The 20688-nt window shown below is 35.5% G+C and overlaps 1 protein-coding gene across 1 annotated transcript in view; it reads left to right on the forward strand.

Moving 5' to 3' along the window:
- Positions 1-20003, forward strand: part of LOC124360965 — a 49330-nt gene extending 29327 nt beyond the window's left edge. The window contains exons 13-20 of the mRNA XM_046815000.1: positions 68-132; positions 4430-4533; positions 6137-6301; positions 8008-8336; positions 11346-11621; positions 13637-13945; positions 15290-15398; positions 19429-20003. Of these exons, the coding sequence (XP_046670956.1) occupies positions 68-132; positions 4430-4533; positions 6137-6301; positions 8008-8336; positions 11346-11621; positions 13637-13945; positions 15290-15398; positions 19429-19760 (1689 nt within the window). The 3' untranslated portion in view covers positions 19761-20003. The remainder of the gene's footprint in view (positions 1-67; positions 133-4429; positions 4534-6136; positions 6302-8007; positions 8337-11345; positions 11622-13636; positions 13946-15289; positions 15399-19428) is intronic.
- Positions 20004-20688: the final 685 nt, after the last annotated feature.

Consider the following 20688-nt stretch of genomic DNA (forward strand, 5'->3'; position numbering starts at 1 on the left):
GTACGGCAGAAGGACGACGAACGAATGGTATGAAATCATGTGATATTGTGATATGGTATTCTTGTAGTCCGATCATATAGACCGGTACAAGACCATGCGTACTCGTATGGTTGTCAAGAGTCCGGAGATAAGGTTGGTCAGGGAATTAAGTGTGTAGACCGCAGTTGGTTCAATGTTCTCGATTTAACCAAGGTTTGTGGCTTAACCGTTGACTTACGACATTAAGTAACTGGAAAGGTTTCCACGTATAGAACACATGTTGTTCATGCTAGGGGCTGGCTGGCCTTACTAGGACATGGTGTTTGAGTCAAACGGGGATTACAATAATGCAGTTAATATAATTAATGCTGGGGAATACAATTACGTCAGGAGTCGACGAAATTGGGTGAAAGTAATTAAGAAAGAAACATTTAGTATTAATACGTTTTGTCCTTATACGAGTATATTAATGCCACATGTATCACTCTTTGATCGGAGCGTTAAGTTCGTGAAATAATTTGAATGACAAATATTCTGGTGACCCAAACTGAATAAAGTCCTCTATTTCTATGTACTATGGTTTTAGTGGAGTAAAGTATCACTGCCGTTATATATTAATACTGTACAAAGTAAATTCGGACCAATGGCAATAGTATATTACCACTTTTATACCTTCTAATTGGCTGTATTGCAATGAAGTCTCACTGCCGTTATATATTAATACTGTACAAAGTAAATTCGGACCAATGGCAATAGTATATTACCACTTTTATACCTTCTAATTGGCTGTATTGCAATGAAGTCTCACTGCCGTTATATATTAATACTGTACAAAGTAAATTCGGACCAATAGCAATAGTATATTACCACTTTTATACCTTCTAATTGGCTGTATTGCAATGAAGTCTCAATGCCGTTTTCAGATCGCCCAATTTTTCTAATTAACAGCAAAACTAAATTTGAGCTACTCCTGATCATTCAGCCGCTATCGGGCTCAAATCAATAATTTTAACGTGAAAACCAAAATAAATAGGTCAAAAATCCACAGGTCAGTTTTATGCATTATATAATTTTCTAATTTCCAAAAAATAATTGAATTTGAGCTTCGGCCAACAGTTCGGAAACTGTAAGGTTTCGGACAACATAACAAAATTGTTACGTTAAAATTAAAAAATGTTTTAATTTAAATGCGTGTTGCGACTTAGCAAATAGAGATAGGGGAACCAGCTACCAGTCCTTTTCTGTAGATCACGTCATTTGCTAATTTAAAGAGTAAATTATATTTGAGCTACTACTAACTGTTCAGCGGCTATCGAGCTCAAACCATTATTTTTAATGAAATCATTAATACATCTTGAAAATCATTGGAATTCAATTATGCGAGTGGTTTGTCTTTTATCTATAGGAAATAAAAAAAATAAAGAAAAGTCACTTGTCCTTTTTGTAGTTCATGTCATTCCTGAATAACGGTATTTCGTCAGATCCGAGCTATGTCTGACGGTTCACCTGCTATCGGGTTTTAAAAAAATGAAAAAAATATTCAATTTTCAAATATTCAAATAGTCATTGAAAAATATTCGAATTTTTGCGAATCTTTTGAGGTGTTCCACAGTTGTATTTTTTTTCATTTTGGTCATACGGCAAAAGGCATCTTTGTGCCAAATTTCAAGTATCTAGCACTAGAAGTATGTTAGAATTTGTATCTATATGTCAGTGAGTGGGTGAGTGAGTATTTAGTACAACAAATAAACAGACATAAGTTTAAAATTGGAATAACCGTCATATTGCTAAAATCTGGCCATATAATAATATCGCCAACAGCAATACACCTATTGATTATTAACATCATTATCATCAAGGTTCTGTTTATTATAAGCAAACCTGTAGTTTTGATATACCTAATGTAAAACAGATAATCTACTGTTATTTAACTAAAAATTTACGTGTAGAGTCGAAGATTAAGTACAAACATGGTCCTTGTAAAAATTTCGTTCAATAAAAAAAATGTTGACTTTTACGACATATTCGGAGGAGGGTACGATAAGCGGACTCGGTTTTTTATATCGAAATTGGCAAACGATATTAATTAACCATAACAATAGATATAATCAATCGATACTGATTAATTATTTTGAACAGTTAACATAAATAATCTATATCAACAGCTGTAAACACTTTCAAATAATACACGTAATATTTCAATTTTACATAAGTGACATTTGATCATTACAAATGGCAGTCAATTTTAGAAAAATACACGACATTGCTTTGAAAAATTATAAGACATATTTTACGTGATTTCATCATGTTGGACTCGTACCGAAAAATCCATTATGTTAAATTTGTGGGAAAGAAACAACTGTAACTGTGAGAGGAGCAAATATGGTTGTTTTCAGTTTTCCTAATTTTTGTTATAATAATTTGTTTAATCACTGTAAATATTAAGTTAATATTTTAATATAAAACATATGATTGTTATTGAGGACTATACTTTTATATCGATTGATGGTCTAGGATTTGAGATACGAATAATAGGTATCGATGATTACATTCTTCGATATAAAATACCGGGTCCGCTTATCATACTCTACCCCATACTCGTATTGTGTTCCCGAAATTGGAATTGAAACGGTTCACTTACTTACAGCATATTTGTAAACTCGATCGTATGGGGAATAGTTTTAAATATCGTTAAAAAAACATTTGCTTTGTTGTTCTCTTTTTTCACTATGTTGAACAGTAAACCCCTATTTTTAAGTAAAATATAGGTTCTCTCTACCAAATATTTCTAGGCGCGATTTTTTCAGAGATGAATATGACCTAAGTTTATATATAATACTATCAAGATTTAAAGAAATGTTCCTAGGTTTCTGGATCACTACAGGTAAGTACTATGAAAATATCTTTGATACATTTTGGGGGTATGTTGTCGAGAAAAATCAGAGTTCTTAATTATTCTCAAAGAAAATGAACGTGTTTGGTGGCCAAGGAGCGAAGAGGACTAAGGAACAGTCTTAGTCGGCTGCGCCAACATCAATCACTTTACATAACTTTTTAAAACTGGGGAATTGATTATTGTTTAAATTAAAGCCTTTTTTATAAAATCTGAACACATTGATAGCAAAACTGAATGCAATTGTACTACAAAAATGTTAAAACTATATGTAACTTGTAGGAAACTGTTCTTTCGTTTACTTTTTTCCTATTGGTTCTGAAAGATCATATGTAGGCTAAACGCGTGAATAAATAGCTAATTGCTTCCTTGTTAAAGTTTGTTTTAACACGAAAGAATGTGAAGGAAAAAAAAAGGATAAAATACGTTTGCAGACCTCGAAACATAGTGTTACTGATTTCACGTATTAATGAAGGAAAAGGTTCGGAAATTCCTGATGTATCATATTTCTGCCTTTATAAAAAACGCTACATTTTGAATAACTTTGCCATTTATTTTTATGAACAATTTTCCTAAATGTGTACTCACACATTTAAAATTTCGCGATTACTAATCTCTAGAATGTTACAAGTTTTGTTCAGATGTACGTACGGCGAAATAAACTGAGGAATTTATAAAGATACACACTATTATTTTCAGATAATTACGACATGTTTTATTACACATATATATTTGACTTTACGATCAAATTTTTTATTTATATTTAGTTATATATAGCAAATAAACAGGACCAAATGATGTTTAAATTGCAGATTTAACCGTAACTCAAATACAAAAGACAAATAACTTTCGCAACTAATAAATACTACTAACTATCTTCATTGCTCTAAAATAAGTTGGAATTTAATTTCCTGGGGGTTTTAAATGAAATATTACAACTATTAGAACATCTGCGTTACAACGGACATAGGAACTCTATACATACAGAGTCTCCTCCAGTAATAACATTCTGCTGCCATTAAGTTATAAATCTTTGTTAGGCTGTTAGTATTTTATTTTATTTTTATTTTATTTTATTTTATTTTATTTGCATGCTTTATAACAGTATTGACCATTTAAAATAAAGCAGTTATTACATATAAACAATTGACTGTGGGAATGTTCTTCACTCACTTCACTTTATATATAGTTTTAAATTATGTGATAACATAAAAAAAATTTACCTACAGGCTATTGCCTGTAACTTATATAATCTATAACTTTTAACTTATAAGTTAACAAAAGAGAATAAATAAATCTATAACAATCCATAACAGTAATAATAAATGTATCAATGATAACAACAAAAATTAGTAATAAATATATGCACATGAAATAAATAGGAACAAACAATCAATTGGATGGAATATCAAACAGTTACAAACATAGGTTAAAATAGGTACAATAAAAATTAATTACATTGTACACAGCTGATTAGTTAATTTAAACTTCTGAGGCATTTAATTCTAAATACAATATATGCCTCATGTTATTAGTATTGTCATGTATTGCCCACAGGTTGGATGACACCAAGAGCCATATCAGCAGCAGTTACCTCGTTGCAATACTAGACGAGAAGGTCCGATTTGTGGAAAATAAGAATATAATTTTTAAATTGTGTTGTTCGTAGTAAGCAAATATACGTTCTAACATTTTATATGCCTTTAGTTCGCTTCATTTAATTTTGTTGTTGTTAGAATGAGCCAATTAGGTCCTTTCATCTCGAGTGTTAGAAATAACAAATAACCAACACTGTAGTGTAATTATTAACCTCTTCCCAGCAGGAGACCCTGTTCAGTCCCTGTAGTTCGAGAACTTTTTTGTTCATCAACAGTTAAATATTATATATTAATCATGATGTTAGTAATTAGTTTTGATTTTATATTAACGTTAGTATTAATGAATTGAATAAAATTTAGTTAATTCTGAATATTTTGAATTAGGTAAACTGGAAACATAATATCGTTTTAAATGTAAATATTTATACAAATGTATAAACATTTAATCTATCAGCTCACGTAGGGGGATTCTTTCCCCAAAAAGAAATGACGAAACAATCAATCCTTTAAGAACAAGAATGGCTAACTCCATCACAATTGTGAAAGAACATTATCTGTTTATCTAAATAACCAAAATAATTTCGTAAATAGCTGTAACGTAATAGAAACTTATAATAAAATTGAACTTGCAAATAACATTCTAAACCAAGGATTGATATAAGATATTTAAGGAATGTTAAAATTAAACATCAGTACATTTTAACATCTAGGCAACCAAACGGTCTACGCATAAAAAAGATTATCCTTTCCCCCTCCCCGCCTTTAAAATTGTATTTTTCATAGTTTTAAATTATTCTACCTGTTATGATGAAAGTAAATTTGTATTTGAAAGTAATAAGATCCATCCCATTAATGTTTTTATCAGTAACCTCAGTCAATAAACTACAGTGTAAATCTCTTTACTGTAGGCTTGCTATGAAGGTTAGGGTTGAAATGTTTTAAACGCTTTTGATAGTCCCAATTTTTATCTCTCAAGGAAACATACCTACTTACATTGTCTTATTGAAAACAGTTTTTGCAATGAAAAAAAAAAACATGGAATCCAGATGAAAAACAATTTTATCACATGAAAACTGTAGCATTTTTTCATGTGTTTGTTATTAAAGAGAAATATTTTTAGGTGAGGATCAGATGGGAATTAACTGCGAAAGCGAATTTTTTCTACTTACTAAATACATATACCATAGAATGCCTTTAACTAAACAATAACAAATCAGTTATTTTTTCATGAAGTCATAATGTTATTTTCTTAAGAGATTTAATAACCATGCAATATACAGCTGTTTGTAAAAGTAATAAAAAAACATACACGCACATCGGGTAATATACTATATTGTGTTTTCACTCCGTCAAATGATAAGACCAAATTACGTGTGGATACTTTTTGCTGTGTGACGTATTTTGCTTTTTGTGATCCCATCTACAAAACACATTTCACAGTTGTACTGTATTGCACGCTTTTCAATCGAAAATTTAACTTAGTAGTTTGAGTACTAAAAGGAATAGAAACCAATGATAAATAGACGAAGCATTTCTATAAATTGATCGACTAGGTTTTGTTTCCCTCTTCCAATTATGTGGAACAGGTTAAACAATAAAGTAGAATTAGTGCTGGTATTTATACGAGTATCACTGTACGAATCTTACTACAGTCATAGTTCATAAGTTATCTCTTCCTCTCGACTCCCTAAAGCTTGTTTACTTAACCTAATGAGTTCTGAGAACAAGTTATCAGTGTTTGTGTTGGAGCCCTCCCCAGCACCGAGCAGCAGACACCACGACATGGATCCCCAGCCCGACCGTACTCACTTGTACCTCAGCGTAGCTATCTGTAAGTTATACTCAAGAGTCACGAGTAGTTGGGAAACGAACATTTCTTTAACAGCTATCATATAGAAATATCATGAGTAATGTGTATCATATGGAAATATCAGAAGTAATGTGTATTACATGGAAATATCAGAAGTAATGTGTATCTCGTGGAAATATCAGAAGTAATGTGTATCACATGGAAATATCAAAAGTAATGTGTATCACATGGAAATATCAGAACGAATGTGCATTAATTAATTAATTTAAAGTACATATTATACCAAATTGGTGGGAAATCTCCACAATCGTAGAATCTTCAAATGATAACAATTAGTTATATAGCACAATTGATTTTTACAATATTATTATTACTAAACAATTCATAGTTTTTGCTTAATATAAGATATTACTTTACTTACAATTCTGTATAAAAGTAAAATCCTGTCATTTTAATAATTATGATATAATAATACTGGACCATATTAGTGCTGTTAAACACTCTTCAAAAGAAAATAGAAATTAAAAAAGTGTAAAAAGATTGAACGCTACGAGAGAAAAAAATGTAACGGCAAAGAAAATTATTTTAAGAACGCAAGCAAAGTAAGTACAACAGAATTGAGTCACAAACAGAAACTCGTTCTAAAATCACGAACAACCAAATGGCCTCAATATTGGGTCAATTTAATTACTCGATGTTCTTCAGCACCTGTTGTAATTCAGATGTTAATTATTTAAAATTATTATTTGTACGTTTGATGTTATATATTTATCATTTGAGTTTACACAATCAAATTGTTAAATAAGGTTTTTAGTGTCACAGTTGATATGTCCTTTGATAGGATATAATTGGTTGGTTATATTACTTTTTAAATTGTTTATTTGTTGATATACAAATACAGGGTGTTGTCAGAGTGTGTCATAAAAACATGGGTCAAGAAATCTATCGTTTAGCCTTTAGCCACCATTTTGCATTTTTTATCAAAAAATTATCATCTTTAGAACTAGTAAAGTTACAGATCCGGTAGCATACTTTGCAGATAGGTTATGACAAATCAGAGGAAAATTCAAAAACACCATTATGTTATTTGTTTCAATATTTAAAAAAATAGTGCTTGTCGAAAAATTGTAAAGTCAAATAACAAAAACCCAGTAATATACTATAATACTATAACTATTATAAAGAAACTTACAAGATACCAACTATTTTCAAATTTGTATTGCAATTCTAACGTACCTTTTTTAATGAAATCTGTAAAAGCATAAGCGGGCACGACGACTTTACATGCATGATTACACAAACCGGGAGCAACAAACACGTCAGAACAGCTGATGCCTCTTAGCTGACAACAATGACGATGCATGCCATGAATGTATGTATATATGAAAATTGTTTAGCCAGTCCGGTAAGATACTTGCTTTAATTCACTAAACTCCACGTTAGCATCAAGGCCCACCTTTTCCAGCGATCTTGAAGCAGTAATTACGTAATATATAATAGTAATTCCAATAGCGGAAGATTACGTTGCAGTCTATGAACACATGCAAAATAACCACGACTACAAGGTTTAAAACATGAATTAGACCTGTACCTTCAGCATCATACTCGACATAAGTAACTCAATACTTGGTACACAATTTTAATTAACATCGTGCAAATATAATTTATCTGTTGCGTCTTTCATTTGGTATAATCTGGTAAGCACTAAATGTTTTCATGTTTTTTAGTGAATATTTTATACCTGATATGCGGGACAACGTTCGTGTGGTCGTCTCCGGTGTTGGTGAAGTTGACACTAACTGACACCGAGGGAAGCACCGTCGCCTCCATGCTGTCTCTGGGCAGCGTGCTGGGGCCCTTCGTGTCCGGGGCCGTCCTCGACTCCCTGGGCCGCAAGTACACCGTGGGCCTCGCCATGGCGCTGGAGACGGCGTCCTACCTCACTCTTGCCGAGGGCAGCGGAGTCATCGTCTTGTCTGTGGGCAGGTTTCTGGGAGGTGTGGCCTGCGGTATGGCCTTCTCTGCAGTGCCCATGTATATCGCGGAGATCTCTGAGGTAAGGTGAGTCGTCATACAAAACATCCGTTTTTTAATATGAGAACACATAATACAATTTTTAGTATTTAAACCATATTAAAATAACAAATTTATTGCTCTACGTTTACATTTTATACTATTTCGTGCTAGTCTATACGAGGATTGATGATTTATCCCACTGAGGGACAACACTGAGTGTAGTAGACTTCATGATTGCCAAATAATAGATTTACAAAAAACAAACAACGTACGGGCGAAATAATAACCCTAGGATGATTGCAACCTGTTCCCGTAATGAGATATTTCCAATGTCCAGAACTCTGTGAGAGGGCTGCTGAACACGCTGAGTCAGCTGTCGATCTGATCCTCGGTTGATTGCAACCTGTTTAAGTAATGAGATATTTCCAATGTCCAGGACTCTGAGCGAGGGCTGCTGAACACGCTGAGTCAGCTGTCGATCTGCTCCTCGGTTGATTGTAACCTGTTCCCGTAATGAGATATTTCCAATGTCCAGGGCTCTGTGCGAGGGCTGCTGAACACTCTGAGTCAGCTGTCGATCTGTCAGCTGTCGATCTGCTCCTCGGTTGATTGCAACCTGTTCCCGAAATGAGATATTTCCAATGTCCAGGACTCTGTGCGAGGGCTGCTGAACACGCTGAGTCAGCTGTCGATCTGCTCCTCGGTTGATTGCAACCTGTTCCCGTAATGAGATATTTCCAATGTCCAGGGCTCTGTGCGAGGGCTGCTGAACACTCTGAGTCAGCTGTCGATCTGTCAGCTGTCGATCTGCTCCTCGGTTGATTGCAACCTGTTCCCGAAATGAGATATTTCCAATGTCCAGGACTCTGTGCGAGGGCTGCTGAACACGCTGAGTCAGCTGTCGATCTGATCCTCGGTTGATTGCAACCTGTTCAAGTAATGAGATATTTCCAATGTCCAGGACTCTGTGCGAGGGCTGCTGAACACACTGAGTCAGCTGTCGATCTGATCCTCGGTTGATTGCAACCTGTTCCAGTAATGAAATATTTCCAATGTCCAGGACTCTGTGCGAGGGCTGCTGAACAAGCTGAGTCAGCTGTCGATCTGATCCTCGGTTGATTGCAACCTGTTCCAGTAATGAAATATTTCCAATGTCCAGGACTCTGTGCGAGGGCTGCTGAACAAGCGCTGAGTCAGCTGTTGATCTGATCCTCGGTTGATTGCAACCTGTTCCAGTAATGAAATATTTCCAATGTCCAGGACTCTGTGCGAGGGCTGCTGAACAAGCTGAGTCAGCTGTCGATCTGATCCTCGGTTGATTGCAACCTGTTCCAGTAATGAAATATTTCCAATGTCCCAGGACTCTGTGCGAGGGCTGCTGAACACACTGAGTCAGCTGTCGATCTGATCCTCGGTTGATTGCAACCTGTTCCAGTAATGAAATATTTCCAATGTCCAGGACTCTGTGCGAGGGCTGCTGAACACACTGAGTCAGCTGTCGATCTGATCCTCGGTTGATTGCAACCTGTTCCGGTAATGAAATATTTCCAATGTCCCAGGACTCTGTGCGAGGGCTGCTGAACACACTGAGTCAGCTGTCGATCTGATCCTCGGTTGATTGCAACCTGTTCCCGTAATGAGATATTTCCAATGTCCAGGACTCTGTGCGAGGGCTGCTGAACAAGCTGAGTCAGCTGTCGATCTGATCCTCGGTTGATTGCAACCTGTTCCAGTAATGAAATATTTCCAATGTCCAGGACTCTGTGCGAGGGCTGCTGAACAAGCTGAGTCAGCTGTTGATCTGATCCTCGGTTGATTGCAACCTGTTCCAGTAATGAAATATTTCCAATGTCCAGGACTCTGTGCGAGGGCTGCTGAACAAGCTGAGTCAGCTGTCGATTTGATCCCCGGTTGATTGCAACCTGTTCCAGTAATGAAATATTTCCAATGTCCCAGGACTCTGTGCGAGGGCTGCTGAACACACTGAGTCAGCTGTCGATCTGATCCTCGGTTGATTGCAACCTGTTCCAGTAATGAAATATTTCCAATGTCCCAGGACTCTGTGCGAGGGCTGCTGAACACACTGAGTCAGCTGTCGATCTGATCCTCGGTTGATTGCAACCTGTTCCAGTAATGAAATATTTCCAATGTCCAGGACTCTGTGCGAGGGCTGCTGAACACACTGAGTCAGCTGTCGATCTGATCCTCGGTTGATTGCAACCTGTTCCGGTAATGAAATATTTCCAATGTCCCAGGACTCTGTGCGAGGGCTGCTGAACACACTGAGTCAGCTGTCGATCTGATCCTCGGTTGATTGCAACCTGTTCCCGTAATGAGATATTTCCAATGTCCAGGACTCTGTGCGAGGGCTGCTGAACAAGCTGAGTCAGCTGTCGATCTGATCCTCGGTTGATTGCAACCTGTTCCAGTAATGAAATATTTCCAATGTCCAGGACTCTGTGCGAGGGCTGCTGAACAAGCTGAGTCAGCTGTTGATCTGATCCTCGGTTGATTGCAACCTGTTCCAGTAATGAAATATTTCCAATGTCCAGGACTCTGTGCGAGGGCTGCTGAACAAGCTGAGTCAGCTGTCGATTTGATCCCCGGTTGATTGCAACCTCTTCCAGTAATGAAATATTTCCAATGTCCCAGGACTCTGTGCGAGGGCTGCTGAACACACTGAGTCAGCTGTCGATCTGATCCTCGGTTGATTGCAACCTGTTCCAGTAATGAAATATTTCCAATGTCCAGGACTCTGTGCGAGGGCTGCTGAACAAGCTGAGTCAGCTGTCGATCTGATCCTCGGTTGATTGCAACCTGTTCCAGTAATGAAATATTTCCAATGTCCAGGACTCCGTGCGAGGGCTGCTGAACTTGCTGAGTCAGCTGTCGATCTGATCCTCGGTTGATTGCAACCTGTTCCAGTGATGAAATATTTCCAATGTCCAGGACTCTGTGCGAGGGCTGCTGAACAAGCTGAGTCAGCTGTCGATTTGATCCCCGGTTGATTGCAACCTGTTCCAGTAATGAAATATGTCCAATGTCCCAGGACTCTGTGCGAGGGCTGCTGAACACACTGAGTCAGCTGTCGATCTGCTCCGGGTCACTGCTGATGTACGTGGTTGGTCCGTACACCAGCTATGCTGCTCTGCACTATATAATGCTCGGAATATGCGCTATGTTCTTCCTGCTGTTCCCTCTGCTGCCTCGCTCTCCGTACGAACTCGTCATGAGCAATCAGATCGCCCAAGCAGAGAAAACACTCTTGTGGCTTAGAAAGAACGTGCCACGATCTTTTGTCGTGAAGGAGCTACAACTCATTCAGGTTGGTTTTGTCTGTTCCGTACTTTTTGATAACGCGTTATTATGTTTACTGCAAGAAACTGTGGTAACATCAACAGCGGTTAATGTTGTCCAGTAATTTACTCAGTATTTCCATAAATTATTGTCTTTCAATGTAAAACAAACTGTAAATTCGGTTTGTTTAATAATCTGAAATGTTTTAAATAAAATCTCAAAGCTTAAAATACATTGTAACAACAACTTCACATGGAAGATTTATCAAATGTTTATAGAGAGCCAGATCAATTCGGCGCCTATTCCAAGCATACATTCGACACTGACGCGGCTCAACGGCAAACAATCATTATGAGCATAATATATTATGCTTATTATTTATAATGTATAACAGAATTACACATATGAGTCATCACTATGATCAAAACCGGAACACAACATTTAGAGATTTATATATACCCCCTTGCTATATTTCAAATTCTAAAATACGTGAGTGATTTTTATGTTAAGCCTAAGCATGTCATATTAACAAACCAAAAACATTGCTGTGAACAAGCCAAAATCATAATTGATAACAAACCATCACTTCGTTACAAGCAGTGTGATTTAAACTGAATTTCATTGATGCCTAAATTATTTTTAGTTTGAATCGTCGTTTTGAGACTAATAGTGTTGAAGGTTTCCCTTCTATGCCTTTACTAGTTTGCCTGTTTTTGGACCCTTTAACACGTACGTAGTGTTTATGTATTCACTATCACAAGAACGTATTATGCTACTACCAAAAATCCATATTCTAAAACTGTAGAGTATGCGATGCCAGATTTATAGAAAAGATTTTTTATAAATAATAATTATTTTGTGATGATGGAGTACGTTGTTTAGTTTTTGGAGCCCATTAAGTCTTATTGAAAATTCAAAGGTCCAACAAACTGTGACATACTTACGCTCTGCCTTTATTTTCTAAGATACCGACCTCAAAGTAACATTGTGTGTTTTATTAAAGCAACCAGTCTCACAGTATAATACCTTTACAGTGTACTTATTGGTTTAACTTCCGCCTAAATGAGGATTTTGTGCGTAAAGGTTTGTTCCGTGTGACGATCTGTAGACTGCGTTAAAACGTAAAACCTTTTGTGTAAAATAATCATTTAAATCTTTTAGTACAGAACTAATTTTTATGATTTATATATTTTCTTTATTATTATTATTACAATTTTCTCAATATATCATGCTTAAAACTTTTCTATAATACGTTTCATAATCATGTATTTTGTTGTTAGATACCGCGTAACTAAATGCTTAGATATATTAGCGTTATATGAACATCTTTCGCAAAAAGTTTTATGTAATCAAAGCTTTTTGATTTGAAAACCAAAAAATAATAGCCAAGCATCCAATTTTCAAATGTTTGCACCGTTATTTAGTTATACTACACACATTTTCGCAACCCTGTTACTCGTCACTGGTTTGCATTATTTTTCTCCGATGTTCTTGGATCAAAATTCTTGCTGTAATAATAACCTACAAATTGAAACGAGCCTAATCTTCTCTCTTGAACTTTGTAGCCGATTGCCAGCTTATCGAGAACAGCTCTCACGCCTTGTCCGAGAGTTTGAGTCTTATTTGAGTACTTTTATTGTTTCTTCCCAATTGCGACTATAACTGCAAGAATGCAGACGCCGCGGTATGCAAATCGACGCCAATATTAATTGTTTTAAATTTTATTAAATAATTAAGTTTCCTTGTTAAAACTCCAAAGAATACTGGACATACTACGACCAGATTGTCCGTTTGGTTCACTATTACTCAATGTTGGTAACAGCAGGGCAAAGCTATACTTTTATTTTACTTTTGCTTGTGAGTTTTATGTCCGCAATTAAACTTATACGAGAAATTTTTGCAATGTTTGTATTTATTACTACGACCTCATACATCTCCACTCCCATGCGATTCGTCTGTTGAGTACATATTATACCAAATAATCAGAATTTTTTTATAGTTTTTTGTTCTTCTTATTTCTCATCTTGATAAAAATGGTTTCAGAACACCGTACGTGAGAATGAGGCAGAGTCGAGCTCAGTGAAGGAACTTTTCACCTGCAGAGGTAACAGACGGGCTCTGATCATCTGCTGCACTCTTCTCATGCTGCAGCAAATCTCCGGAGTCACCATAGTGTTCTTCTACTCAGAGAAGATCTTCAGTATGTCAGGATCTAGCCTCTCTAGCAGTGCTTCTTCCATCATCGTGGGCGCCGTCATGGCAGGATCCGCCGTCATTTGTCCTGTAGCAGTCAAAAAGTTCGGTTACAAAAAACCTCTCCTCACGTCTGCTGCCGGCATGGCTATAGGAATGGTGAGTGCGGTCGATCTCTCTGAACACAAATAGCTGGGGAAACTTCAAAGTTATTGAACTAACACCTTCATTAGAAAATTTTCACTAGGGTACGCTAATTTTCCAATTGAAATTAAAAAATTAATCTTTTTTAATAGAATTATGAAACTTATGTCCACAGATTGCGTTTAGACAGGTTTTCATGTACTATTTTGCATCTATAAGCATCACATATTCATCATGACACGGACTTTATATATATATATATATATATATATATATATATATATGTATATATATATATATATATATATACAGGGTGAGTTTTTTAAAGTGATCCAATAGCTAACTTTTTAATTACATGACTTAGCACCACACTTTAAATTTGGAACTTGCTCAATTTTAAGTTTCACTCAGGAATACACTTTCAAATTTTTTGAAGATGGTCGCCATTTTCCAATATGGTGGCCAACTTTAAAATCTTTTATGGAACACGCTGTATTTTATGTTGTTTTTAGATTCTACTCTACAAAATAAGACATTTTTGCTTCTGAAAGTTTTTCTATATCTCTAATGGTTCAGGAGCTACGTGGACTGAAAGTTTTCACCATCAGTTCGAAAAAATCCGAAAACTTCCAAACTATATAAATATATATATATATATATATAATATCAATAAATATTGAATCGCAAAAAGTACTTGCTCCGCCGGGACTCGAACCCGGATCTCTCACTTGCCGGGTGAATGTGCTACCATTAAACCACAGAGCCCTCACTTTTTACGATTCAATTATTTTGTATTTGGGTGTTTCTTTCACATATGTGTTTAAATAACCAAACTAACATGTGATTGGGAAGACCAAATACCTGTCAAATGACTTTATTTACATTTAATTTGTATAAATGGCAATAGCCTTATTTAATTTCAATAAACATTGAATCGCAAAAAGTACTTGCTCCGCCGGAACTCGAATCCGGATAATCACACCATGTCCCTTTGTATGCTGAGAAGCGATGCCTTCACTGAATGTACACCGGGGTAACTACCATGCTGAATCTAGGTGAGGTGTTTGCTTAGTACAAACAGTTTCCCAGTGTAACACGAACTGTCTTCCTGGTACTAGAAGCTATTCTTGTTTTCAACAGCCTTTTGAGAAACCAAGTTAAATTTAAAGAAGGAATAAGATTCTCCATAGAAACTTCACCGGAATAAAGACTCAAATGGCCCATTTCAACTTGTCCGCAGACATCAAGAGTGCCGTGATAGGGATGGATCTTATCGGCTGCCATAGGTTGACACTGATACTTTATACATAATTGAAATTAAAACTATTGTATTATATAATATTATTTCTTGGTTTTCAGGGTGGCCTTGCGATGTTTTTCATACTGAAGGTCAACCATTTCGAAGTGGATTCTATAGGTTGGCTTCCACTGTTTAGCATCGTTATTTACATCCTTTTCTTCAACACAGGCAAGTCATATAACACTTTATTTATATAGTCCTACTAGCAGTTTAAATTCACTCCCGGTCTAATTTATTTACGGTTCTACAGTTGAATTATACTGTTTCACAGACCAAGAAAAATATAACATTTGTTGATTTTGGAATTCAACTTAGATTAATATTTGGTGCTGAAGTGATTTTGACGTTCTCACTGAGCAACAAATATGTATAAGGGCATATGCTTCTGGTAAAAGGGGAAGAGGGTGTTATCCATTTGATTTTCTTTAACTACAGTAAAAATGCCATACACGATGTCAAGGGAGCTGACGAGGTTCGATTAACTTATGTGCATTTACAGCTTTGTACAAAAAGATATTTTTTATAACAGCGTTTAAATAGTATTGCCATTACATTAAAATATTTCCCAGGTGAAAAAAAACAACTCTTTTATTGACAGTATTTTATTTTAAAGTGAACTACGTAAAATGTACAAACATGACATACTTAATCTACGTGTTAGGAAATAAAATTATTTTTACAAATTTTTTCCTTATTCCTAAGTTGGATTTTTTTAATATCAAAAGTTTTATGTTTGTTATGTTTGATGTGACGAAATATTATTTAAAAAAAATAGTTTAGTCACAGTTTTAATTAAAATAACTCGTGGTTTCCAGTGAATTCGTCATTAGTTCAATGCCCCTTGAAAACATTACCAGTAAACTGGTTACAAACTCTCAATGTCAATTTAGAAGTGGTCGCATTTGTTTGAGATAACTAGAGCAAATAACAATATTTTACAATTTTCAATACATCATCTCTTGATCAACTTAATTTACCCTTAGATTTAAAATCAATAAAAAGTGAATGTGCTCAGAATCAGATACGATCAATAATAAGATCAGAATCATTGGCACGGAGTACAGAACTACAATCGTTACATTTAATGCATTTTTCAATACGTCTTACAATGACGCTACAAATACAGTATAACATTTCATTCTTAACACTAGAACTATCATAATTTTCCATGATATACATGGCACTCTCAATTGCATCATCCAAAGACAAATCCAAATCACACCTATCAGCATTAGGTAGTTCAATGGATGCTTCTTTCTGACAATAATCCTCTTTCGTTTCTCCAACGGCTGATGCATATGAGATGGAAAATAAAAAATTGTTGGAACTGCTTCATTGTTTAGACATTTTCTTAGTGTGTCAGGCAAAATTAAATGGTGATCATGTTCGGCAAAATGTTTACTGCATAAAACAGTATGGTTTGTTGGCTTAACATTTTTTTTCTCTTTGTCGCCGTAATACTCTTTTTTAGTAAATTGTCATCATTCAATGGAAAGCAAAAACAAACAAATTAACAAATAATAAAATACAGGTAGCTGAAAATCGCAAAGATCCAATAATTATAAAGTAGAGTAGGCCAGTAGATATTGTTTTTAGCAATGATTTATAAGTTTATGCATTTATAAATGCTATAACGACCAACATTGATATCTTGGATTAATGCGGATGAAATAATTGAGTGATAAGCATGTTTTACCGTACTTTTAATTATTTGGGTAACCCATTTAATAATTTGGCAATACACATAATAATATTGGTGAAAATTACTATTTTGAAAGATGGAAATAAATATTGACATGGTTAATACAGTAATAATTTACTTGTGAAAAGAAATGTGGCTGCCTTTAGTCCATCTGGACGTACAGTTTTACGCAGAGTAACTCTTCACCATGTCACGAAATAACAAACATTACTAACATTGACAAATAAAAAGGAAACAAACTAGTTGAGATGCTCAGATCAGACTTTTTGACGTAATAAACAGGAAGAGTTGCCATCAACGCAAATAACAACAATGATTTGTGTTTCGGCATGAAAAGGTGTGATGCCGTATCGTCCTGTTGATCGCCGCACAACTCGGTGAGTTCTTGCCCACTTCGAGCGCCTGCAAATCCATGGATACACCAGTAACGCACAGCTGTGTGCGACCGGAATACACAACATGTGGCTTATGGGCAGTGCGCGTTCCAGTAGTATAGTTCGTTGGACATATATCGTTTAGTTGCTAGTTATAAAAACACACGCACAATCACAGATATATATCAGCTGTTTGACATGTTTTTGGCCAAACTATTGACTGGCTCTTTATGCTTGTAATTTCTTGTTTTCATCGCCATCTTTGTGAAAACTGAACACTTTCCTTCGCACTGAAATCTCATTAAATTTACCTTTATTAATTCTTATACTAAGCTGAACAGGTTTTCTATTAATTAAATATTTATTCTATAAATAATTTATTCAGTAAATTCTATATTTATTTGTAGTAAGAACCAAGAATATATTTGTTTTTTAAGGGAACCGTGTAACCAAAAAAATCGAAAAATTGTCAATTTTCAGGTTATAATTTAAAATAATTCTACTCTTTTTCCTGTTTAAAATGATGTATAAATTATAAAAATATGATAAGTATAAATGCTTGAAACAATTTTTTGAAGTTTGCTATACACGATAAACCAAGCCATGGGCTGTGTCCTAAAGGAGAATCATCATGGTGTAAATATCAGTAAAATAAAGAAAAATATGACCATACTTCACATTTTCATCTGCCTGAAGCTATCATGGAGGTTGTAAAGCCTATATACAAGGATCTAGCTGCAACTGATTTACTAAAAAAATGCTTGCATGGAAAAAGCCAGAACCCCAATGAATCCTTCAACAATGTAGTATGGAACCGAATTCCGAAGAATACATTTGTTCAACTAAAAACACTTCAACTGGGAGCTGATGATGCAGTTAGTGCCTTCAACAAAGGAAACATCAACAAGTGCTTGGTTCTGAATAATTTGGGCCTTCAAGTTGTAAAACACTCTGCAAAAGTATTCAAAACCTTTGATGACCAGCGCATATGGAGAGCGGATCGACTAAATGCAGAAATTCAAAAAAAAAGCCAGACAGTCAAAACAACTATCTAAAAAGAAACTGGAGGAGTTGTATGCTGAGGAAGAGGGGCCAGACCAACCATCATATGCATCTGGACCGTATTAAATAAATAAGTAATGTCAAAAATTCTCTTTGTTTTCTTTCTTTTGCGTTTTTCGAAAGTTTACTTTTTTATTATGTATGTACCTTTTTCTCAGCAACCATACAAGATATCAAGATACAGTTTTTTTTTGTTGTGTTTTGTCTTATAGCCTTCTACATTTTTATAACTTTTGGTTGTTGTAAATTATACCTAAGCATTTTTTACAAAATTAAAACATATTTTTTTAAATAATTTTGTTTACACTTACAAATAAAATTAACAAAACTTCTACTATGAACCAATTATTACAAAAAGTTATAAATGTGTACAAAAAGGTGTATAGTACATAGGGTAAAAATTTCAAGCACACATTTTTTATATTTTTTGAGAAAAAGGTACATAAAGTTGGTAAAATTAACATGGGAAGGATAGAGGTTACGTTTAAGTTGGTTGTAACAACTGGTTTTGGAAGTTAATTCTCGTAGTACACGAAAATAACTATTCTCAGTCAGGAAAAATTACAAAACGCCATGAGTACATTTCGGTTTGAGAACGCAGCAGTTCTCTTACAAAATCATACAATATTTTACTAAAATAAACAGCTGATGGCCTTGTTGGTTCTGATGCGGCACGCCTCACCTAATAAGGTTTGGTATCAGCTTGGGTTATCAGTTATATACCATATATGAATATCACACCGTATTTTGAATATTTACTCATTTGAAATTTAAGTAAAGAAATATACAAAATTAATACTCGTATAAGAACAATATCAATGCCTTAATGGACCGAGGAGGTCCCAGCGTTTTCTTGTGTTATTGAAGAAATATGTACTCGTACAGAATACTGTACGAGTACATATTTCTTTTCAAAACACCTGGCCGTACAATAGTACAATACAATAGTGTTTTGTTAGCATGTGTACGTTTGCGCGCTCAACGTTATACCTGTTTTGTGAAGTGAAAATATCTAAAGATGAATATTATTCAGTACCGATATTACTATATATTGTTGCAGGGTTCGCAAACATCCCTTGGGCCCTGTCTGGAGAACTGTTCCCCGGAAACATAAAGCCGATAGCCACGACTCTAGTCGCAGCGACTTGCGGTCTGGTCGCTTTCCTCACGTCCAAACTGTTCCCCGACCTCATCGCTCTCCTGGGGATCGAGTTCCTGTTCATGGCGTGCTCGTTCTTTTGCGGCATCACCGTGCTGTTCGTCACGCTGGTCGTCCAGGACACCAGCGGCCTGTCCTTCATCGAGATACAAGAGATACTGAACGGTCGCAAGAGGAAGCACTTGACGATATCACGGCCTGCGGAGCCCAGTGACAATACCACGCATATGTAACACGTCAACTGTGTATGTGTTGTGACTTCAAACTCGATTAGAGGTAGACTTTCAACACCGAAATAACCGCGGTGCCGCTTAACGAAATAGGTTGAAAGTAATCATTAGCGGTTTTTAATGTGATTGATAAATAATTTGTATCTAATAAATCTTTTAACGTCATCGATATTTTTCAAATAAAGGGTAAGTATATTTACGATTTTTAAAATTTCATAAATAATACAAACTTAATACAGTAATAGATACTGACTTCTTATTTACTATTTGACTGTAATAGAAACATTTTAAACATCAGAACGTGAGGCAGCGGAGCACGTTCGTCACGCAAACGTGAACAGTTTTCTGAATCTCTACCCTAGCGTATTTGATTATGTAAGTAATATTTCAATAATAACTGTGTGTTACAAACATCATATTTTATATAAAAAAGTCGCAATCTATATAGTGTTAATTTTTTATCAAAATAAGAGAGAGAGAGAGAGAGAGAGAGAGAGAGAAGGAGAGCGAGTAAGAGGGTGAGAGGGAGTGAGAAAGGAGTGGTAAGAGGGGATATAGGGGAATGAGGGGGAGGGCGGTGAGTTGAGGGGAGGGGGAGTGAAAGAGAGACAGAGAGCGAGGGATGGAATATGGCAGATAAAACTGCATCATTCACTTCTTGATAAAAGAGTGGGAAGACCAAACGGTGTAGCAGTATGCACAGTGTCTACTTCTGAGAAACCGATGCAACATCTGGAGTAGATAATCCTTTCAAATCTACTTTGCATTTTTTCTCAAAAATGTTATTATTTCAACTTGGTGAGGCGACTCAGCCATAAGCAGGCTGTGTCCAGATGCAGATGTTGCTGATTTGCTCAGATGGACTTAGGTCATGTAAAATGGTGACTAAAATATATTTTGAACCTTTTATTGAATGAATATTGTATATTCA

This window comes from Homalodisca vitripennis, chromosome 4 (genome assembly GCF_021130785.1).
Source record: "Homalodisca vitripennis isolate AUS2020 chromosome 4, UT_GWSS_2.1, whole genome shotgun sequence".
In the NCBI taxonomy this organism is placed as follows: Eukaryota; Metazoa; Arthropoda; class Insecta; order Hemiptera; family Cicadellidae; genus Homalodisca; species Homalodisca vitripennis.